Consider the following 25475-nt stretch of genomic DNA (forward strand, 5'->3'; position numbering starts at 1 on the left):
CTCTGTTCGTATGGCTACGTCGACTACGCAGGAATGTGCTATGCAGCTTCATGTACTTAGCCCCTCATTAACAACTGAATGAGTTGATTCTTTTCTTAATCGTTTGTAGGTCGTTTGTGGATGTTTGTAAGTGATTTCCCGTCAATGAAAAAAATTTAGCTAGGGAATTCACGTGGTGTTACCCCCTCGTAGTTTCAATTTGCGATCGAATTCAGTTCTGCTTGTACGGGATCAATTGTGGGTCATGTGTACATGATTGTGAGTGACTTTGTGTCGTTTGTAAGTCAATAGTTCGGTCGTTATTGATAAAACAAATTCATCTAGGGAGTTCGCGTGACGTCTGCCCCGCCAACACCTACAATTCACGATCGAATTGAGTTCTGCTTGTGCGGGATCATCTGTAGGTGGATCGTAGGTCTTTACACACACTTCTCCGACCTTTAATAATCTCCTAATCATCTGTGAAACTTGGAACAAAAATCTCCCTCCCCCTGCTCTGGAATAAAATAAAAAAAAACCAAACCGATTGTAATCAGACGCTACTTCCGAGAGTTTGTTCATTCTCAGCGTATCCGTTACCGCTTCGCAGCTGGAAAAACGTGAGTTAGGCGTTCACCCGCCAAGTTGGCTACTCGACACTACCTGGACATTAAACCGAGCTTACCGCATAAACTTGGTTTAACAAAAGTCGACTATTACTTTGTGTTCCACAATACCAAAATCTCCAGTTAAGCTTCGCTGAGCGGATTTTAAATTAGACGCTGGATTTTGGGGGGTTCCGTTCTTAAACGAGGTTTATACTGCTATGCTACCAAGCTGCAAGAGCAGACACCATTGTCGTCAATGTTATGTCTTGTTTGACGGATCGCGTAAAATATATATTAATTTTGAAATATAGAAACCGGGAAATAATGATACGGAAAAGTAAAAAAGAAAGAAAAGATAAAGAAGAAGACGAATTCACAATTGGACCATTTTTTTCCAGCATTCCTCCTTCTATCTTGACGTCACCGCATCGGTTTTCTTGTTTTGAATAGTGAAGTGATTTTCTTTCAGTTGTAATTTAGCTATCAGATTCAATTTTTCACTCACAGTAAAATTACTTAGATTATTTTTTCACATCCATTGCCGAAATTAAGTCATCACTTTTCTAATGTTGAAAAATTCTTTTTATAACTTAAACGCCAGCCGACTTTACTTAATACCGCTTTTTCGTTTGCGCGACAGAAATGGCGCGCCAAACAAAAGTGGTGCGACTCAGATCGCCAATCCTGGCGCAAGTTCTTACGGAAAGCACTATTCAAGAAGTTGTGGAACTGGGCCTAAGACTTAGGGTGCTATTTCATGAGCAGTAAAAGGCCGCAGCAGCAGCAGTTTTCCCCTATCACTTCCAGCGCATGTTTCTGCTGCTCGCAGTTCAGTTTCTCGAGCGACAAGCCACAAGATCACAAGAAGCCACGACCTATTTGAGCAGCGCTGCTGTTGCGTAAAATTACCAGACTGATGCTAGTGAAAACTAGTAAGTTACTAAACCACTGCTGCTTGTTACTACTCATGAAATAGCACCCTATACCTCTCCACTTATCTTATTGCTTTCTCTATCTGGCGCAAGGTCTGGTGGCTGTTCTCCGCTCTCTTGATCGTACGACAGAGATAGGAGACGTATATAAGCTCAATGGCCTAATGGGATTGCGGTTGAACCACTGAAATAGAGATATACCGCTGATCTCTATATAGAGGTCAGTGAGATATACTGGAACGCTTACTCTCGTGGTGGGGGGCCCGTAGAAGAGATAGCGCAACAGAGGATACTCGTCTTCTCGCACCGTGTGGAGGCCGCTTAAAATCGTGCAACATTCACATACCATATGCACCACGGGCGTAAGAAATATATCTACGATGCGACGTAGATTATGTCGTACAAAACAGTCTATGAAAACCACGGTCTTACATACAGGTCTTGCGACTCAATAGAATTCCAATGGTAGAGAGTAGCTCCTCTGTTGAAGAAAAATCCAGATGGAGCTGCGATCGAGGGATGCATCAACATAACCTACAATGTTTGAATAAGCCTTTGACGTTAGGATTCCACGCCCATGTGACGCGCGAGCGCGACTATCGTCATCCTTGTCGCACCGGGCATCCCTCGATCGCAGCGACGCTAGCGGCTTGACACGTTAAGAGGCCCACGTCGAAACTCAGAGTCGCAAGACCTGTATGTAAGACCGTGATGAAAACAAACCACAATAACATCAACAAAAGATTCCACTATGAAGTATAATTGTGATGACGTGAATGAACTTGTAATTCATTATGTGAGAAACCACCCGGAATTATGGGATAGAGTATTCCTTTCTTTTAGGTTATGTAGCTATCGTTTGTATACATTTTTACCACGCATCTTCGATTTCCGTACGTGGCGTAGCGCTAAAGTCTGCCGCGTGCCTGGAGTCGCCTTCCGCATGCGTTTGCCGTAGCTCAACGCATACATGGAGTCTTAGCTCAATAAAGCGTCCCAGCAGCCCCCTGACACACGCTGCTAAAAGTGGTTCGCAAAATGTCCCTCGATTCTGCCACCAATCTCCACCACTAGTGGTGCTAGTACATGTCTGACAATCATAGAGATATAAAAATAGAGTGCGTGAACCACAGGAGCGCACATAAGTGAAAACCAGCACGCGATAGAAAGAGAGAGAGCAACTAGGGAGTCTGGTTGTCTTTGTCTAATCACGCATGCGCTGGCGTCCCGAAGGTTGTTGACACAAACTTAACCCGCTTCATACTCTATTTGAACATGATTATACCAAAAAAAGCGGTTGGTGTTCCACAGAATATATCGATGAAGTAGTCAAACATATTAGCGGTTCTATAGTATTTTCATTGAAGAATAAAATTCATTGTAAACAGTGCGTTGCTGTGATATAAAGGAATACTGATAACAGCAACAATTCCAAATTAACTAAACTAAAAAATCGTGGAGGCGTGCACTTTGCATCTGACGACGTAAACTTTATTTGTATTAGTGCTGAAAAAATTTTACGTCAAAATCGACATTTAACATTTTCTTCAAATATTATGGATAGAGTTGTCTCGGAAACTCTGTAAATATTACCAAACACGATATTAGATGATGGTAAACATTCTTTATAACAAGATCTTTCGTGTGACCAAAGACATAAATTGATTTCACTTATATTGTATATTAGTTTATTCAAATTATACTAATCTACTATTCATAGTCTTACTACTGATTACATTATTTTTTCATATATGTTTTCGTATCGAGTGCGGCCGAGACTCGCCTGCTGCGCATGCGTGATTAGACAAAGACAACCAGACTCCCTAATTTCCCTCTCTCATTCTATTGCGTGCTGGTCGTTTCGGCTGACTCACGTACTCTATTCTTATATCGCTATGCTGACAATCTTGCGCGCAGTCAGCGAGGGCAGCGAGCATGGAGACTAGAGGTAAGGAGTCCGAACGCAATGCTAGCCAAATGGTCGATGAAAGTGATGAACGATCCGCGGATTGTAACCGCCTGGCAGCGCTACCACTGCGAGCTCCGTCAGCGCGGTGATTTTGAATTGTCGATCTTTACGTATGCAGAGACGTATGTATCCTATTCGTAACCAGGCGCTAGTATCGCTTGCGGATATATTCCGAACTACAAGATCTTTCATCACTATCACGAACCACTCTTCGACGATTCCGCCATATGCGTGTGGACCACGGTCTTACATACAGGTCTGGCAACGAAGCCAATTATCTACAGAGTGGCGTGGTTCTCTTGCTGTCCGTGGTTTTTAGTGTTTGAAATAGCCATGTCGCGGCGCTGCTATCTAGGGATGTGCGTGGGGTAGGGATGGTAGGGATGAAAATGTGCCAATAATAATATTATTATTACATTGGCGCTGCATTGCGCACGCGTTGATTATCCATCCCTCGATCACAACGCCGGCTTGGCGGCCACAAAGTGAGATAAATAACCGGACGTGAAATGAACCACCCTCACTACCTTCGTTGTCAGACCCGTATGTAAGACCGTGGTTCGGAATCCTTTACTCTAGTCTCCATGGCAGTGAGCGTGTCAGAAGTCTACTAGCGCCACGTAGAGGAACTAAAAAACGGGGACAAAACGCGTACAATTTTTTAGTATACGAGTAGTGGTGAGTGTCAGGGGGCTGCGTCCAAGTATACCTCTATTTCAATGGGTTGAACATGAAAATACATAGTCTACACCAATTGTATGCAATTGACTACATCAGTGATGTGCTAGATTAGGGACGATAGCAGTTGCCGCCAGGTAACATTACAAGATGGCGCAACCAATCAGAGAGTTTTATGTCGCCTCATACCTTTTGACGACTTCTGTGCAACCCCGCGGTAATGAGCTCTGCCATTCTATTCCTAGCTCCATGGTGTTGAATGACTCCCGCTGGTAAAGAGGTTACCGGATCGCTGACAGGGATTCTTATGGCCACAGGACCACTCAGGCCCACTTACCCGCCGAGTATTGGTCACGGAAAGTTGCCCAGTGGTATTGCCAGCCTTCAAATTATTCCGTCAAGTTTTCACCCAACGGGTCCTCGTTGGAGCGTCTATAAATTTGTTAGTCAATGACATTGGGCCGAAAAGCTGCCATATTTTTGTATGGAGAAAAGGGAGCTGCGTATGGCCTCCGGAAACACGGGACGAGGGAACACGAGATCAGTACGGGCAGTACGGGGGAATACGGGTACTGACCAGGGGGTCGAAGCATACCGAACTGGCTGATACCAGAGAAGTGGAGGTGGAAGTAGAAGTGGAAGTGGAAGTGGAAGTGGAAGTGGCAGTTGAAGTGGCGATAGGAAATGTATGATCTCCATAATCGTAATTAAATGAACAACTGTGTGCGTAATAAACAATTGAATATATTTAAACGAAAACTGCTGCTGCGTGGCAGGTGAACAGATTTTTATACATGGATACGTCAAACCCGCTTGATATGTGCCATTCCAAACTCCCCTACCGTCCTCAGCTACCTACCTAGCCTTGCAAATTTTCATATTATTGTATGTGCATACCTCTGTATGCACTACGTTTAAACATCTCGCCCATGACTCCATGAGTGCCTTATTTTTTTATTCTCGCCGTTCGTCTAAAAAAAAAGAATCGTAACTTCTCGCTAACGCGATGCACGGTATCATTTGAGCTAGTCATGATATATATGTATAATTAAAAACTGAGCTTCGTGCACCGCGAATGATTTCGGTTCATTAACATTTCGCTGTCGTACGACGTAACTTTCTCTCTCGGTGTCCCTCTATTCCTCTCTTTCTCTCTCTTTATACACATGCATGCATACTTACACACACACATACACACACTCATGCATATATATCTAAAAAATATCTATCAATCTATCGCATCTGTCTCCGTTCTTGAAAAGAAAGAATAAATCGGTTTTAGCTCTGTTTTATCCAAATAGGTATGTGTACATACATACATGCGTACATACAATGTATAACATTACACCTATATCCGAAAGGCAAACGTACGAAAATTACCGACCTGCCCTACCCCATTGACTATCATTCGCACATACTTGCGTTTTTCGAGTTTGTAGATCATATTGACATATTATCTTAAACGTATAAAGGTCAAAATAATCCTGTCCAATTATCGACTCATTATTTTGGATCGATTATGTTTTGAACAATTTTTTATTAATTTTTTTTTTTTGTAACAAACCCACTTCTCTCACTTCGCTTGGTTACGTAATTTCCGAACAACTTCAAGACCTTACAGCTGATTCTGAATGAAAGCTATGCATACCCATATATGTCTTTACATCTAACAGATGATTGACATTTCCGATTAAAAACGTGAGCAGGTAGGTGGCTTGGTATTTCCTGCTGCTTCTGGTGGAATAATAAAAATTGCTTCCTTTCTTCTTTTTTTTTTCACACTGTTTTTGTTTCATATTTTTCTCCTTTCGTCACCGAAACTGTGACATTCAGGTTACAATCTTGACGACTTACTCATGTTTTTTTTTTGCCCAACACCAATCTTATGTTTGTGAATCAGATGAGAAAACTGGAAAAAAATATGACTAATATTTTTCACACTAAAATTTCGTTGGATAGAAATTGATAACCTATTAAGTTTTTTTCAAATTACCGATGCAAAAAAAAAAAAACAACATGTAACATGGATGGACAGCACGTTTCTTCACTTTTATAGGATAATTCACAGGTTCAATTGTATGAAACAAGGTTATTGAAAACCTATAGAACTGGGATTTTTTACTAGGAAAATTCAGTGTTATGATTAATGTAAAATATACTGTTTTCTTCTCATCCTAAGTAAAGTCAGTGCTTAACAGGTAAATAATTTACATTACTGAAACTTCCAAGTATGAAGAATCTAACGCATTTACTTTGTCCTTCGGTTTCATCCAGTTCTCATTGAGTATTATAATTAATGACTTGATGATAATTTTGAAACAATCCCATAGATTTCTAGCTTCTGTATTCATACTATAATTACGTTGTAAATGAAAATATTATTTGTATATTAAAGCCTGATTTGAAGTATCTTTTAATCTTGAAAACAGTTTTGTATCATATTGTAAAGTTTATAAACATATATAGTATCGGACGATTGTCAAATTATTTGGAAAAAAGTATAATATTTACTATAGATACTGCAAATTTGATTTTGCAGAATTTGAAGTAATTCTGGTACTTTGGTTTTTTTTTTTTTAAATGTCTTACTCCTATTCCTCATCCAGATTTAAATAAGAGGCAAAACTGCAACGTTAGTATAACAATTATGTACAAGGCTTATCGGATGGCGATAAAGAATTGGTATAAAGTTATTTTAGAATCATAGATTATTTTATTTAGCTTTTCTTACACCTTCGATGGTTAAAGTAACTAAATTTGTTTTCATACTGCGTCATTTGGAAATTTACTTTCATTTGAACAAAAATCTGTACTGGCAATAGCTGATCGGAAACTTTGTTCTTGTCCTTTCCAGATGTGAGATCACTTTTAACACAATCAAATGTTGATTATTTTTCAGTGCACCCATATTTCAGTAATGCGGTGGTGTAGCACACAATTGGTAACCAGCTTCAGCAATGACAGAAATAACATCCAACGAACGTGGTAAGCAATTGTCACGGCAAAGAGCGACCATGTCCGACCTACAACAGCATCACTACAACCTTGCGACGTCCGAAATGATGCCCAAAGGACTTGCTATTAATGGTAACAATCTCTTAATATAAAACTACATCGTTTGGCTTTCTAATTCTTAGGGAATTTTCATTTTCGTCATGGCAAAAACTGAAAATATCAATTTTCTATCATGGGAATTGGAAATGATTTTTTTAGGTGACAAATTTCCTTTTTTACATTGAGAAAAAAAATTGGTTTGAACTGACTTTTTAGTACATTATAGTTTTTTTCAATTCACATTGAATTGGAACCAATTATAGAGTTGATAAGCTGATTAATTTAGGTTTTAGTAACTTATTAGAACTGGGAAAATGTCAGGGAAAACTGGGTCTTAGGTCCAAAAAAAAATAAAAATTTGTGGCCAACCTGTTAAAGTTAGTAACGTTATCAGAGTGAAACGTTGAAATAAATGAGTATTTTGTAACAATATAATTAGTTTTGTCGAGGCTGCAGTCATAAAATTGACACACTTCACTTTAGTTGTACTATAATTCAAGTTTTACTGCAGTTTGGACAATCCTGATATCTGGAAATAGTGATTCTCTTATAAACCCTTTATTACATTAACATTAGGAACTTCACCTTCATTTTAAAACTTATATTCTAGTGGCTGAAGACAGAGTCAGCAGCGCACTAATTTTCACCAGTTATGGCTCACTGCCCACCATCTGTTTCAAGTTTCTAAAATATAATGCATATATTACATATTGTACCAAAAACTATATTCGTAATAGTATATTTTGTCAACATTGGTTCTTTTTTCAAAATATACATATTTATTATTTGCAGGATTGTACTTTAGAAGGTGGCGATTTGTCTGGAATACCTTAACAACCGGGAAATGTTAGGGAGTTTTGTATGTGGGTTAGGGAATTACATCATATTGAAGCTAGTAACGTTATAGTAACGATTCATGCCGAGGAAAAACTGTTATTTCGCGATTTTGGAATTGATTGAATTCGCCAAACTGTATTAAAACAAAACACACTCATATTTCCAAATCTTAGTTCCTTCAAAATCATTGTAATATTAAGAAAATAATCATTTTTTCCCAAATGTTTCATTGCGATAACATTACTAACTTCGACTTTGTGAAATTCCGGCAAATTCAGCGAATTACGACGTTCCAAGGATTCTTGAAGTTTTCCAATTATTACTAATAATTTAACCTGGCTGTTCATCAATTTTTTTGCTCGTCCACTATGTCTACTCCAATGTTTGTTGAATTCTTCTTTCGCTTGCTATGCCCATTCGATTATCAGTATTTGTTTATAAACATGATGATTCCTACGGGACCACCCTGGTTTAATGCTAGAAGTCGATTCTGCGTGAAGAGTTACAGGTTATTCAAGTGTTTTGTAAATTGTTTCCCCTTCAGGTGATAAAATTGTGTACAGTGCCGAAGTTTGTTGCAGATTTCAGCCAAGAACACATGATCACGACAAAAGACCCTGTCCGATATGCTTAATTTTTTTTATTATCTCTAATTCAATTTTACATTCTGCGATACTTGCACCTCTATTTAGGAAGCGATAGTACAGTAAAGTCTCGCTTATCTGAGCATGTCTCATCCAACATTACGATTAGTCAAGTTTCTCTCTCTGCCACATTTGCTTTGTTTTAACTCCTAATACATAAGTATTACAAAAGATGAAATCACCCGGCTTGCCCTTCTTTTCTGATTTAGTAGTTGTCATAGATAAAAGATATATAAGAGCTTTCATATGTCTCAAAATGAGTAAGGCTGCTGCGCGAACCTGTATTATTGTAAAAACAGTCTTGTTTCAAACTTTAAATTGGTAACAGCAGTTTCTCAATAAAAGCATTCTTTCTTATCTGATGCCTGTTAATTCGCTTCATAAGCTCACAAACCTGTTTAATTTAATCTGTAACGCCTAGATCGTTACATTTGGTATCAGAAGCATCATTTTTGATTATATTTCTAGTTTAACATATTTGAGTTAATGCCGCACATAAGTCAGTTAATAGCAGAAAATCTAATTCGTATTTTCAGTCGAAAATATACTGTCATATCTTTATTCCCTCTTATCTCAGTTTTTCAATTACCTGAACTAAGGAGGGTCGACATTAGCTAGATTTAGCAAAGTTCTACTGTACGCTAGAAAGCTTTATAAATTTCGTCATACACTTAGCGGCTTAAACTTGTGGTGTCTGTAAACTAAGTTCAGTGTCGTGAATTGCAGTACTACCCGTGGAACCCATGGTGATTAATTCTCTTTCTAGCAATTTTAAACAGAGTACGCAAAAGTAATATAAACAATAGTCTTCGAGATTCTAGTCGAAATATACTTTTTAAATGAGGTTGGAATTAGTAAAGTTACTGTAATGATGCGGGTTTAGAAAAAATATACTCATAGTTTGCAAAAGCTACTCCACAAAAGTCATTCTAAATCTGCGCAATACTGATATTTTCTCTGGTGTTTCGGTGCGATAAAGTTACTAACTTCAGCCTCATCTGTTTAAGGGGGTGAATTATGGGAATTTGTATCCTGAAAACGGATTCATCAATTCAGTTGGGGTTTATTTTGTATAAAACTATTTTTTTCTTTAGCATTAGTTGATCGGAAACATTATTATGGTCAATAACGTTGACTGTTCAGCTTGGTGATATGTCTTGTAGTGCTCACGCTATGTTGAAAACGGTCAACTGATTCTGTTCACATTGGCAGACAATATTCTTCGGTGGTTCTTCGTTTTTACCAACATATCACTTCTTCACCGGTATCATATTTTTTTTTCTTTATTGAATAAAAGAGTCCCACATTTTTCATGAAAAATTGAATTTTATCTTTATACAGTCGTCATTTTGTGTAGATGGTAATAAAAAAATTTAATTCCGCTACCAATAACTTGATCATAAATGAGAGTTTAGAAAAAGATTCACTTCCTGTCAAATTGGGAATCAGGTTCTGTTTTTATGACGAATTAGCTGCAGTCAGCTGATAACGTCCCTGTTACTGACAACGAGATAGCTAGCGATGCAGTCAGATGCTGGTACCGATGGAATAGCTAATACTCGAAACAGAAAAAATGTTGGTTGAAAAAACTTAATAAACATTGGAATAAATGAGTAGTGTTTGAAGCAATTTGAATCATTCAAATACAATTATTAAAAAATTTGATCCAACCATTAGCTCGTTTCCAAAAAACAAACACCCCCATGGTAAAAATTTATCTCACTTGATATTCCAGAAATTTTGCAAAAATATTAATTGAAATGGAATGTAAATAAATGTAAATGAACTTAGCTGATTTATTCTATAATTGGAACAACATTTGTAATCATTGTACTTAATTGATTATCAAAATTCCAGTGAAATGTCTGCAATCTACAACCTTGATGTTGGTAATGTTAATATAACGAAATATTTTGAAAAATTGCCATTTTGCAACCCGAGACAATAAAATACTGAAATAGAAATAACAGAACCAGAATGCCATTGATATGTGTAAAAAATAACTATGGCATAGATTCTTCTTTTAAAGAATTAAAACTTTCATGATTTCTATAGAATTTCAATGGTCATAATCTTTGTAAAACTGTAAATATTAGTTTCGTTTCAGCTGATTCAATATGGTAGACGTAAATTCGAAAAGTCATTTGATTTTTATGAAACTTTATGCTACATGGTTTTTGGGTTTAGTCAAATGTGAACTCGAAATTCGAAAATTTGAAATGGCGGATAAACAAAAACAACAAGAAGAAAATATTCTATAAAATTCTGTGGTGTGTGTTAAGATTGTGTAACAATTGGCATGCGAATTTTCATGGTAGATCAGCAGAAAATGCTTTTTTCGTGGATAAGTTTGAATTTCGACCATTATTTTTGCAATAAATAAATAAAGAAATAAATTCTATATTTGTTTTAGACTTAGAAATATTTCAGAGAATATGTGGAATCAAAAAAATAGTTTAATAAATCAAATGCTGCAAAAAAAATGGTGGGATGCTAAGCGTTAATATAATCACTGTAGTTACTTTAATTCTGATGTTTTATTCAGGGGTTGGTGGAAGGCTGCGTCAATTGGAGGCACTATTTGTTGGTGGTCCTGTGCAAGGGGGACGAGCCGGTCATACATTTTCTATTGAAACTCTCATCGACGTTTTACTCGTTCTCTATGACGAGTGTTGCAACTCCTCATTACGTCGAGAAAAGACAGTATCAGATTTTATCGAATTTGGTAAGTTTCAGTTCTGCTATTTTTTAGATTACAAATTTTTTAATTTCAGCTGACATGAATTCAAGCATAGTTCTGTTTTTACTTGCACTGTGCGATTAATTGATTAATTGTAGACTCCAATTTTTCTAAATAAATGACCAATGCATTTATTAGAAGAACTATTATCAATCGAAAAAACTAATAATTGAAAGGGCTGATAAATCAAAGTTCATCACTAATCAATTAATCACACAGCCAGTTTTTATCATTGTTTTTCATACTACAGTATTGAAATATATATGAAGCAGTGTCCAAATTGGATTCTATTTGTAAGTCAAAGTATACAGAGTGTAACAAAATTGGAAATTATTTAATCTCAAAACATCGGTTTTAGAATCTTTGTTTTCTCAAAAAAGCATGTAATTGAGCATCAATCACGACTTAGTTTAAGATATTACTGCCAAACAAGCACAGTCGACGGATCGAGTGCATTACTGCGGATCCGTCCAAATCTAGCAAAAAAGTGCCAAGCGCTCAACAATCCTCCACGTCTTTTACCAAAATTCAAGTATATTACAACAGTGGAGCACTGGATCCGGCTACTGGGCTTGTTTTGTGACGAGCTAAATCTATTTTCTTGAGCGTTTCATTCAATACAGTTTCTGATAATTGCCAATTTCGTTACACCCTCTTTAGCTTTTATTTTCTTTTCAATTTTCTAGTGAAACCAGTCGCCTCATGCATAAAAAGCCTACAATTAGCTAGAGAAGATTTTGAAATAGTCAAAGTAATTGGACGAGGTGCATTTGGAGAGGTTTGCGTGGTCAGGATGCGGGGATCGGACAAAGTCTTTGCTATGAAAATACTCAACAAATGGGAGATGCTGAAACGTGCTGAAACCGCTTGTTTTAGGGAAGAACGAGATGTATTGGTATACGGAGACCGTAGATGGATAACAAATCTCCACTACGCCTTTCAGGATGATAATAATCTGGTAAGATGGTTGTTTTTTTTCTTTTCTTCCACATATTCCTGTGTCTACTTCTTCAAAAGAAGGATAATTAGATCTTCTTTTTCTAGGATCTTCCTTTTTTTTTCTTTTCTCTTTTCCACCAAATCACAATAGTTGATTAAGGAGATTAGTTGACCAAAAATGGATATTTTCAATTAATTTTATTGCAGGATAAATTATAGAAGTTGAAAATACTAGAATCACAAACAAAAGTTGGAATATTGGTACTTTATTTCAAGTTGCTTCAAAATAGTTCAAAATTTAGTATATTCATTAGATTTCCCTATGGCTCATTTTATTCAAAAGACAATTTTTTACATATTCCTTGGAAGTCGGTTGTTTCTTTTTCCATGACAAGGTGATAAAAAATTGGTAGTCCTGTGGTTTGTAGGTCTTGTGAATAAAATGAGTGACTATAGATTGAAATCAAACAAATTTACGTCATTTTTAAAAATGTTGAACGGATGGTCAGGGGAAAAAGAGATATAACCATCTTTCACGACCAGATCTAATATATAACTGGAAAAGAAAGTCAAAACTTCATTTTTCTCATGTCACTATTGAAAAAAACGTGTGCGACAACCAACCACACGCGACAGAAGTGAAACTTTTTGGCATTACAAACAGTATCACGCAGCGTGCATAATAGGTATACGTTGGCGTGGTTAAAAAAAAAAATTGTTTTTCTCGTTCTAACCCCCTTAAATGCTAGTGTTTTGTGGAAAACAGATCTTCACGAAATATAAGCTTTCTAGCTCAAGTTTATCAGGTGGCTTTTTTTAATTTTTATTTCCCATTCATTTAACATGGAAAACATTCATTTTTCATGAAATGTTAAAACACTCGTAAAATATTCAATATTTTTTAAATTCAAACACAAATCCTTTAGAGTGATTCTGAAAATTTTCCAGGTCTCAGATAAGACACAAAACTGTGTGAAACATGGAATTACTTTCATATACGTACAGTGCCTAACGATTAATTCGAATTTTAGTATTATGGGCTAAGTCACGTTTCCATTCTGCGTAAACAATGAATTTTACTGCTTCCATTTATCAATTATTCTCACGATCTCTCAAATAATCAACTCTCATTTATTATGTAATATATTCGCAGTACCTTGTCATGGATTATTATTGCGGTGGTGATTTATTAACACTGCTGAGTAAATTCGAAGATCGACTTCCCGAAGACATGGCGCGGTTTTACATAGCGGAAATGGTGCTGGCTATCGGATCAATTCACGATCTGCATTACGTACATCGTGATATTAAGCCAGACAACGTTTTGTTGGACGCTAATGGACACATAAGACTGGCTGACTTTGGTTCATGCTTACGACTCTTTGAAGATGGAACTGTTCAAAGTAACGTTGCTGTTGGTACTCCGGATTACATTTCACCTGAAATTTTACGGGTAAATAAATTTTTGCACATTATTACTTCTAAGCTAGGCATTGGTTCTCATCTGCTGCGAATTTTTTTTCACTTACAGGCTATGGAAGATGGGCAAGGGAGGTATGGCCCTGAATGTGATTGGTGGTCCCTCGGAGTATGCATGTACGAAATGCTCTATGGAGAAACTCCATTTTATGCTGAATCTCTAGTTGAAACATACGGAAAAATCATGAACCATAAGGTGATTAAAATAATTGTTACACTAAATCAATTTTCTTCTTGTTATTGTATTTCAGAATTTTTGACGATTTAATCAAATATCCGTGTTTCCTTGGATATTTTCAAAAACTTATCAGTCATTGTGAAAACTAGTACTTTATATGATAGATTTAATAGGTGGTTCGAATTGCGCATCAAATATGAGATTAAGACTTTATAGTGCAGTTTTCAAATGTGGCGTATAAAATGGCACTTTTCTGATCGAAAATAGCCGGTAAAAAGCGACTTTTTCATGCGCGTGCCGTAAAAAATTCTTTTGCAGGTTTCACAGTCATGCGACCTATGGAAGCAATCGGTTTTGATTTTTTTCTTTCCCAGGTATTAACAGTATGATAAAGTTCTTTGTACTTTTGGGTAATATGTTTCATATTCTGGTTCTCAGTTATTTTTCCCATGTTCAGAAATCTTGTCCAAGTGCGGATTCTTCATCAGACAACCAAGAAAGCATAAATATATCAGTAACCACGGATTTAATTCGCAGTAATAAATGTTCATAGACAAAGAAGAATGGTTTCAAGAATTCATTTTGGGCCATAAAAAATTATTCTGTTTGAGAAGTTAACTGTCCCAATGATATTAATACATACTTATTCATACTACTTTCTCCCATTCACTCATATACACTCAGTCGTAGCTCTGAAATTTTGTTAGAGCAGAATCAGATTCACATGAAGTCGTTATTGTGCCTATGCTGTAATTGAAATTTTCTTTACTCGATTTATTGTACAAACTTCTTGGGTTGATCAGTAATTGTGATTTTGTGATATTTTCAATAAATTATTTTTACTCAGACGAAGTACATTAGAATTAATATATCATTTGTACAAAATTAATAAAATTTCGAATTTTGCCAGACATTTATAACCATATTGCCAAAAACATTTTTTATAAATTAAATATCTTTCAGAATTGTTTCGACTTTCCAATAGAAGATGTGTATGATGTATCCGAAGAGGCTAAGGATCTGATGAGGAAATTAATTTGCAGCTCTGAGTTTAGATTGGGCCAGAATGGTATCGATGATTTCAAAGTACGCAAGTTTTCAGTATATTGAATAAGTTTCAAATTACATATAGAGAATACACCTCAACTCGACTTTTTTAATATGGCTATTTTTTCCTTTGCTATCTAACAAGCTAAAAAAACAAACCAAATAGTATTTCCTGGTTTGTAGTTTTGTAACACAAAGTCGACGTGAAATTTTTTTTTTTTTTTTTTTTATTACAAACAGCTTTGGTAGATGGTATTTTAAAAATCGTTACGTTACTCGTATCAAGAAAGTTTATGTTGCAAAAAAAAACTTAAAATTGAAGTGTCCTACTTGAAAAGTACTTATTCGTTACTGTCATGACACTCGAAACTTGTTTTTTATTCGGCCAAAAATCGTAAACCGTTTTTTTCAATAATAGACCATTCTGAATTTTTTTTTGCAAACAGAAATCCCACGAATTTTACGACAATAATTAAAACTCGGTGTCGACTCGATGGCCTTAGAAGTTACGGTCACTGGAACATCTGAAGATTAAAATTATAAAAAAAAAAAAAAAACCGGTCGTCGGCGTCAGAACAAATTTCAAGTGCTGCAAAAATTATGCTTGAATATTTTTCCAGTAGTACACTTATATCCTGAGATATTTTGCACTACGAATTTTTGCATTACAAGTTACAAATTTCCAGATAATAAGGACAAAATATTTCCGAAATAAAAATCGGTGAAATTTTAGACAAATTTTCATTTTACCAAGGGGCAACAAAACCAGAATCCAGCAAACACAGATGAGATTTTTCGACTTCTACACAGTAGAAAAAAATCAGCCATTACAAGAAAGTTGTAAACACTGGGAGCATGTTGAATTGAGGTGGAATTCTTCGTTTGTAGGATGAAAATGTAATTTACCAATCCAATTTATTCATCAACAGAAACATCCGTGGTTCGAAGGTGTGGACTGGGATGTTTTAAGAGACAACACTGCCCCGTATATACCTGAAGTGTCTTCACCAACTGATACCTCGAATTTTGATGTCGATGACACAGATGTTCGAAGCTCGGATGCTGTACCTCCTGCTGCTAACTCTGCGTTCTCTGCTCTGCATCTACCTTTCGTAGGATTCAGCTTCACTCAGGGAAGGTGCGTTAGAAAAACTGTTTCGTTGGTCTTTTTATGTTGATCAGCACAGGAATCAAGTTTTCTGTTGCCAGCAAGCTAATTCTGTCATTTTTTTAACGCAAATCTATAAATGTTTTGAAGCGGTTATTCAAATAAGTTTTTTTCTTTTCAAAACAAATTCTCTTGATAAAATCATACTTCTAAATTTCGCCTGAAGTTCTCCCTTACAATAAACTCAATTTCATTCAATTTTTACTAGGTTTTGAAAACTTTTTCAGGTTCTTGATTGCCTAAAGAATATCTTTCACCAGCACATCAATCAAACAAGTTATTTTATCATTATTCGGTTGTATCGGATAATCGTTTTCTAGAAATAATTCAATTTCCTTGATTGGACTATTTTCAAGATCGATATCTAGAAATTTGAGAAATGGGTATTTCATTTGGAAAACTTGAGGGCGACGAACATGAATGTTAATGGACATTCTGTCACGAAACTATCGCAACTCTAATAAGTTACATTGTCTATCACTTCTAAGCACAAAACATTCTATTATTGTATCACACGTAAAAAATTCTCATACACGATCAATTTATGTAGTAGTTGAATAAGGTTTGCCAGGATTGTTTGTCTAAGCTATTAGAGGATAGATTGAATTCTTGAGTTTTTTCAATTGTTTTTCGAAAAATTTTGCTCAATATAGCCGGATATCGGACCTGGGCTCTCTTCCTATGGTCTGTCAGAAGGATAAGAGTATGAAAATGTTGGAGGAGGAAAATGCACAGTTAACGCTTACCATCGCTGATTTACGAAATCAAGTTGGCGTTGGTCATTTCTCACCTACGACATCTCCAGACTCGAATAATGCCACTAGAAAATTACAGGATGAAATAAATACGCTGACTAAAAGAAACTGTGGTAAGTCCTAATTTGCTATATTTTGATTTTTGAAGAATTTATATTATTTACACTTTTTCATGTAACAGAACGCCACATTCCCCAGAGTCTGAGTCCTGCCAACAATTTTTTCAATGAGTATTTTCCATTAACGTTTCAAAATTTTAAAAAATCTCAAAAAACCCAAAAAATTGGGTAAATTGCAATTATAAATATGAGAAGATTTTTTTAAATTTTGAAACGTTAATGGGACAAAAAAACTTCAGATTCAGATTCAGTGGAACAAAATACATAAAAATCATACTCAATCTGAATCCAAACCATTTTTTTCATCTCGATAGTTTTGGTTTTTCATGATTTTATGCAATTTTTTTCGGTTTTTCGCAATTTTTTCAAACTGACGGCTCAATGGGCTAATTAACCTTCAGATTTAGATTCAGTGAATTGAAATACATGAAAATCATACTTGATCCGAGTCCACAAAAATTGTTTCATCGCTGTGATTACAGTTTTTCGTAATTTTCTGCCTTTTTTTTTTGGGTTTTATGCATTTTACTCAAATCTGGAGGGTGACTGGGCCAAACGGACCTCAAATTCGGATTCAGCGGTTCGAATTACATGTCCGTGGGTGGGTCCGGTCAAATGTACAAACAACTTTTTTTTTTTTTGTGTGCCGGTGTTCTCAATACATGTTTCGTAAGATTCTTTTTTAGAATGTACACAAGTATTTCGTGCTCAGGTGAGAAGAGTTCTGAATTTTTGCTCAGATTTGACTCAACATTTTTTTCTACTCATTGTTTTGAATGTAATACTATATACAGGAACGTTTTATTATTAAACTTTTTGATTTTGAGTAATGGATCATCGAAAATATCAAAGAATCACGAATTAAAAAGATGGCTCGCTTTAAGGAAGTGTCCTGAATTAAAGGCCTAAAAGAGACGATTCTCGACAATATTTGTTTTTGATAGGTAGAGAAACAACGAAAATTCTTAAAATTTTGCGTGTATTTTAACACACATTTGGAACGTACAAGAAAATTTCTTTATTATCGTATTGTTGCAAAACAATGGAGTCATTAACTGAGCATTGAAGCGCCTCGTCGCTGAGGTCTCGAATTGGCAGGAAAGATGGAGTGTGTAATTCTTGTCTGAAACGTAAAAACCAAGATTATTTGTAATTGATATATATTTTTATTAACGATGAACTAAAAAAACGCAACAAACACTGTGAAATCATATTAATTTTCATTTTACAAATTGTCACTTCTAACTCTTTACCGATGAAAAAATGTTCTTGTATTTTTCAAATGTGTGTTAAAATACATTCAAAATTTTAAGAAGCTTCATTATTTCTCTTCCTCTCAAAAAATAATTGCAGAAAAACACCCTTTTTGAGGTCTCCACACCATGACTCATAACGTTTTTCTGTAATCCAAACCTTGATTGTTTGTAACTCATTATTGGAAAAGATCCAATAAGTTTTAGTGCTATAATTTCGACAAAAATAAAGCGGAAGCCTATTTAAATAACGTGACATTTTTCACTCTTTGCAGAGCTCGAAACACAGTTAAAGTCGATGGAGATACCACGGGAATTATGTACCTTGGATAGTGGTGAATCGACAAAGATTCGTGAGCTGGAAAAGTTGGTGCGTAGCTTAAGGATGGAGAAAGAAGAGGCTTTAAAGGAAAAATTCGATACTCAAGAGAAATTAAAACTTCAAGAAAAAGAATTAAAAGACGCGCTCACACAGAGGAAATTAGCAATGACCGAATATACTGAGGTAACAGACAAACTATCCGAGCTAAGGCAACAGAAACAGAAACTGTCGCGGCAAGTAAGAGACAAAGAAGAAGAGCTTGAAGTAGCGATGCAGAAAGTTGATAGTCTGCGACACGACATAAGGAAGGCAGAGAAGCTGCGTAGAGAGCTAGAAAACAGAGTCGAGGAAGCAATGGCTGAGACGAGTAAAGAGCGGAAGTTACGGGAACGGAGTGAAGAGTACTGCAAACAAATGCAAGAAGAAATGGAAAAGATACGGCAGAGACCTGTGGGAAATGACAGCAGTGGTAATCAGGCATTAGCGACACAGGAAATTCATAGGCTGAAAACGGAGGTGGAGAAGCTTGATGTACAATATAACCAAAATCTGAACCAGCAACAGAGTAGGTATACGTCGGAGATACGAAGTCTTCAAGACCAGTTGCACGAGGCTGAAAACAGAAGAGAAATCCTGGAACGGGAAGTCCAGTCGGCGAGAGAAAAATTAGATGCTGCCAGATTGGAAAATATCACAGACAGTGAAGAGACGATTAACGAACTGAATAGAAGGTACGAACGTGAGAAAATGATGCTAGTCGAAGAGAACAAAAAGCTCATGCTCGATCTTGGAGCTGTTACGGACAGCGTTGGTAGAATTCAAGGTGAGCGAAGGCAGCTGGAAGAAGAATACGAAGAATTGAGGAACAAAAAAGCGGCCATCGCCCAATGGGAAGCACAAATAACCGAAATCATTCAATGGGTTTCTGATGAAAAGGATGCCAGAGGTTATTTGCAGGTATTGTATCGAGTTTCAACCACTGTAGCACTTTCGAGTCAAGTATTATTGGGTATTTATCGTCATTTCAATAGTTCAGTACACTGTCGGAAAACAGTGTTTTTGTCTCAAAATAATGTGTTTGGGCAAATCCACCAACTTTCGGCCAGTTATCTAAGATAAAAATTTCACATCTGGGTGTAATTCGAGTATGTCATACTCTACAATAAGATATGAAAATTCTCCAGTTTTTAGGACTTCAGCTTTATCGTTTACAAAAAATACGTTGATGCATTTTTATCACATTTTCAAATTGAATCTTTATCTTAGAATTCTTAGCACTTACTGTCGCCGGTACGAAAATATGAGACAAAACGCGTGTTTTTTTTGTGTCGGATCTTTCCTAATATGAAATCCAATGATTACACTGGCCAACAGTGGTTTTGTTGCTCTTGATATTTGAGTCGTCTTAGAAAGATTCGATGTCAACGACCTTAGGAGTAAGCGTAGTTTTTCGAAAATGGCTCTAGTTATTTATTTTATCGACATTTTCATATATGACTCAAAAAAGCAATGTTTAGGTGAAAAATTCGATTTCTTTTTTTTAATATCTAAAGTTTATCAAAAAAATACTATCAATAACCTTAGTTATGCTTACTTTATTCGGGCAGAAGTATAAAAAATATAAGAAATATAATACTTTGTTGTTCTCGCCATGAAAAAGAGGGCACAACAAGTTTCTTCGAAAGGGGGGGTATTGGGGTGTTCCGAAAAAAAAAAATTAAAAAATTTCTCTCAAACACGCATCAAACTTTCGGTAGAACATCTTATATAGAATAACTCAGCCAAATACGAGCTTTTAATATTGATTTTTTTCCATTTTCCATTTAAATAACAGGTAAAAAAATTTAGCAAAAAATATATCTCATAAACGTCTGACATATAAACCATCTAAACGTACATCTAATAAACTATCTGTATTAACAGATTCTTATAGGAAATTTCACGCTCTATAAAAAACTACTGATATAGAACTTTAACCGTTCAAGAGAAATTCGCCTTTAAACATTGAGTCATCTCGAATACAATACTACAATAACATAAAAACCAGAGCCAATCTAATATAATCATAATTATATTCGTAAGTTTTACGTTCTCAAACACCAGGATTCACAGAAAAAATCAGAGCAACAAAAAAAGTATTTATTTTGTAGAGCTGTGTTATAAATCGTTTTTATTTTTCTGCATAAAAAAGTAGAGATACTGAAATCAATCCTGAAATTTTTAAGTGGACTGAACCCAGTATCGTATCCAGTAACGTGCTTGCAAATTTTGCAGCGCAAATGCACAGCAATGATTGCAAAGCCTTTCTGGCTATATTAGAACAAGATGTATCTTTAATTGCTTTCAAAATCAAAGTAATTCATTCCAAGCAAAAGCTCTTACAAAACATCTAAATGCAAGCAAGTCTTGCTATACGTTGAAATGATACAACAATTATTGCTGTACGTTTGCTGCAGGAAAATTCTGCTCAGCAAATATTGAGTGAAAAAGCAACAGGAATTGCAGCAAGTGGAATAAACTTTTTGTGCAGACACACTTGGTTCGCTGAGCAATCAATGATGATTCGTTATAAATATTACAGGGATTTCGAATTGTTCTATATTCCTGGATTATTTATGACCACAGTTTTAACCCACTATAAAAATTTCAGGATCTACTCCAAAGTCTACTTTTGCACTCGAAAAAAGGTTCATTTTTTGGGTCATACCACATACAGAACTGAAAAGGTTAAAAAACAAGAGAAAAAGCTGAAAATTCGAGAACAATTCTAAAACGTGCGAACATTGTTCAGTTTCTCGTAGACAGTACGTATTTAGGGTATCTAGTACTCTTGCCTTTATCGACCGAGCAAACTCACTCTTTTTCTTCCTATATTAAATAATCAAATTAACAGAAAAGGTTGAAATTTCGGCGTTCATTCCTATTTCATAGCGGCGTTCAGGAAAGTTACTCTTATCTCGAAAATAGTAAAAAAATGTGTGGTTTTTTGACACGTGTTACAATTTCCACAATTCCCGAATTTCAGGGGCCAAAACTTGATAGTTGAGATACTTTGTGCAATTCTGGAAAAAAAACAAAGAGTCAAACGAGTCCTTGTAAGACTGTTTGCATTCAATATTCAGGTCGCTGGACGTGAACTAAGATTTACAATAATTTCGTAAATAAAGAGTGGAAATTATAATACGTGTCAAGAAAATAATACATTTTTTTGACGATTTCCGGGATATGAGTAACATTTTCCGTTCATTTGTTAATTTAATATATGGAGAAAAAGAGTGACTTTGCTCGGTCGGTAAAGGTAGTAGTACTACATACCCCTTAAATTGCAGCCAGAAGTTGGTGTATTGGCCCCTTTACTCTGTTACATGCAGTCTTACTACAGGGAATCGTATTCTTTTGTAACAGAATAGTTTACATACAGATTGAATAAAACCTACATGTCTTGAAAAACAATTTATGTAGCGTGTTATTTAAAATTCAGGCATTAGCAACCAAAATGACAGAAGAACTAGAATTCCTGAAACACTCTGGCGGAGTTGGAGCAGTAGTTGGTGGCTCTACGATGACCGATAAGAACTGGAGGAACCGTAGATCACAAAAGCTTGATAAAATGGAATTACTGAATCTGCAGAGTTCCCTGCAGAGTGAAATTCAAGCCAAGCAAGCAATTTCGGAGGAACTCACCAAAACACGATCAGACCTCATCGCTGCACAAAAGTATGTTGTCGGAAGAATTTTGTATATACCGCATAAATTTTATTGTATTTAGTTTTTCTTTGATTTTTCATCTTAAAAAATATATGATTACGATTATCGCAATTTTGGCGGCTACTATTTTTTCCTAACGATTTGCTGCATGCCATTTCAGCTTCACTTCTCGTTCACGTTATTTGGTTGTCTTACTTTCTTAGATGACTTCTCATCACACATACTTTCATCTAATGACATAAAATGAAATTCAACTAGAAAAGAAACAATATCAATTCTGCTAAGATACATTTATATGAAAGTTGAAGTTGGATTAACCTATTTTTGATGTTTCTGTAGAGAACTGAGAGACTTCAGGCAGAGATTGGATGCCATGGCTCACGAGGCAAAAAGAAAAGAAATGCAGATAAACGAACTTCAAGGGCGTCTGGATACTGGCGATGGTTGTAAGTACAGTTCAATCGATGATTCGGCAATTCCAACCCCCTTAAGTATTTGGGTCACATTTTTCAAGTTTACCAAAGATAGTTTTTCTCTGTGGTTGTTCATTCAAGCGGTAACTTTTCATACTGCCTATTTTGTCCATAAACATTTCAATTCGTCTAGTGGGCTTTTTTGATGAGAAAGCGAGGCGTTATCTTTTCATTGCTTATTTCGTCACTGACACTCCAGCCTCCGTGAACAGAGGCTAAATGTTTGACGAATCATTTGACATAATAAATCCAACAACAATATTATATATTCAGCGATTATATTTGTTTTTCAGATGATTTTTTTACAATGCTGATGAGTTTTTTTTAAATGATGTATGTAAAATTTGTAATTAATCTTTTCACGATACTCTAGTTTACAGAATGTTGAGAAATCTGTTCAAATTTCAAATTCATTCTCAATACTCACATGACTATGATTTCGATTTACCAATGAAGTCCAAGATGATTTATTTTCTTTCGTTAATCAATAGGCAAAGACGCGGTATTCTCTATTTTATACTGTCTGAATCATTAACACAAACATCATTAGAAATATGAAGAAAGACGTTACTTTGTGAGAGACCAGATTAGACATAATGCAGACTAAAAAAATAATGGAATATATTGTCACTGGTATTAGATAAAAAATTTTTCAAAATCTGTATTAATTCTATGCATTCACTAGAATTCTGCACAATGCTGTCATATGTCATTGGAATATTTGAATATAATTTGAGAGGGCATCCAAATTAACGCGTTATAACGGTATTAAACAACATACTATTCTGAAAATTACATGTTGCTAATCATTACTTATCGCAAATGAAAAATTCACTGTCTAAGAGTGTTCAAAATAAAGGTTCATAAATTAATATTCAAGTTTGCAATAAGCCACCTTGAAACTGGCGACCATAAATCCCTTTTTACCGGAGTCTACATATGCTTCAACGAGGTTCAACTCTCATGGTATATGTTTGCTCTGATGATTCGGCCAGTTTAAAACAAACTTTAAGATTCGAGTTTTGGTAGTTGAGAAACTTAAATCAGCCAATGCGTTAATTGATAAAAAATAACTACCACAGCCTGGCCGTATAATTCGTGAAAAAATTGCACTAAGTTTTGTGCAAGATTGGTAGTGATTATTATTATTGTTGTTATTATATATACTACTACTACTACTACTACTACCACCACTACTACTACCACTACCGCTACCACTACCGCTACTACAACTACTACTACTACAACTACTGTCTTAATGCTCTCAGGTTAGATACAGCTTTCACGATGAATTCCATACAATATGTAAAGTGTATTTACTTTTGATACATAATTCTTAGACGCAGGTAGAAAAATTAAAATATCAGAATAAGACTATATTCTATAGGAACATCCTCACGACACTGTAGGATTAGATGAACGAATTTGCTTGTGAATTACTTCAAAATAGGTAATACGACTCGAATGCAGACTGTATGATTTCTTTTAAAGCCTGGCATTCAAAACATGTACTAATTACTCAAACAGAATTCAGGTGTAAATACTCATATGTATGTACCTCTTTTGTAATTTTCACCATAATTGGAAACTGCTTATAATGTATTTTAATCCCACAGTCGTAAGTGGGTGATGATAATTTAGTGAATTATTTGTTTCCCGTCATTTGCTGGATAGTTTTTTTTTCAAAGATCTCTTTAAGGAGGGAAGAAATTTTGAAATATAATATTTGGATCATGACGCTTGTTTTACAGAAAGATATACGAACTACTAATTAATGCATAATGAATAAGTGATGCATAATGTAATTATGAATTGCGTTGATTATAGGCTCAGGTATGTACATTTAAGAGGCATTCTTTCACCACGGAGAAAACGATGGACTTGAATATTAGAAATTTTGCACCCAAGTATTAAACCATTGCCTAGCGTTGAAACGCGCATGGTTCAGAGTCCCCTGCGTTACCCTCCAGATATGCTGGCGGCTTTAGGTTGTCAAGCATCCGGTGCATTTTCAATTTGACACAAATCCAACATGTTATTGATCGACCAGTCCAATGGAACAAACAACTGACAACCACAGTGGACATGAATCAGTGTACGTCGATATTTAAATAATTTATTACTGAAATGTCTTGTTTGCATTATGTATAACAATACTCGCAATCACACTATTAGAAATACTGTTTTGTGTAGTGCGAAAATCTCACACTACTTAACATGCCTTTTAAATAATTATTATTTCAAGCTTCGACCGTATATCTAGATCACGTCACTTTTCTGCCACAACCATCAGTTAGCGAAGCCTTGTTTATACACATTTTAGCCACAGTAACGCGAGTACAGAAAATGCCTATATTATTGCGCAACTTTCCGCATAGTGCACTGTAACACTTTGAACAGTTTATCACTTGCTCTATTATTAATTCCTTTATCTTTATTTAGTTTACGATTATCGAGCAAGGATAGTTATAGAACAATATTCATGGAGTGTTATACGATGCACAGTAAAATGAAATTTTCTTGCTGTTGTACCACTACTGTGGCAAATGAGTGCGCAACAAGCTTCGTTAACAGTATGGCTATGGCCTATATA

General features: G+C 35.6%; 1 protein-coding gene across 6 annotated transcripts in view; it reads left to right on the forward strand.

Moving 5' to 3' along the window:
- The first annotated feature begins 4637 nt into the window (after positions 1–4637).
- gek (serine/threonine-protein kinase gek) overlaps positions 4638–25475 on the forward strand; it is a 43601-nt gene continuing 22763 nt past the window's right edge. Inside the window, exons 1-12 of one of the 6 annotated variants that reach the window (XM_046636001.2) lie at positions 4638–4942; positions 7066–7253; positions 11247–11426; positions 12128–12399; positions 13534–13833; positions 13912–14055; positions 15001–15123; positions 16014–16222; positions 16906–17120; positions 18655–19658; positions 22183–22418; positions 22749–22855. In XM_046636001.2, coding sequence (XP_046491957.1) covers positions 7124–7253; positions 11247–11426; positions 12128–12399; positions 13534–13833; positions 13912–14055; positions 15001–15123; positions 16014–16222; positions 16906–17120; positions 18655–19658; positions 22183–22418; positions 22749–22855 — 2920 coding nt within the window. In that variant the 5' untranslated portion in view covers positions 4638–4942; positions 7066–7123. Of the gene's footprint in view, positions 4943–5448; positions 5468–5793; positions 5873–7065; positions 7254–11246; positions 11427–12127; positions 12400–13533; positions 13834–13911; positions 14056–15000; positions 15124–16013; positions 16223–16905; positions 17121–18654; positions 19659–22182; positions 22419–22748; positions 22856–25475 lie in introns of those variants that run through there. The other 5 variants (XM_046636003.2, XM_046636004.2, XM_046636007.2 and 2 more) reach the window with 5 other exon arrangements.

Source organism: Neodiprion pinetum, chromosome 7, assembly GCF_021155775.2.
Source record: "Neodiprion pinetum isolate iyNeoPine1 chromosome 7, iyNeoPine1.2, whole genome shotgun sequence".
Lineage (NCBI taxonomy): Eukaryota > Metazoa > Arthropoda > Insecta > Hymenoptera > Diprionidae > Neodiprion > Neodiprion pinetum.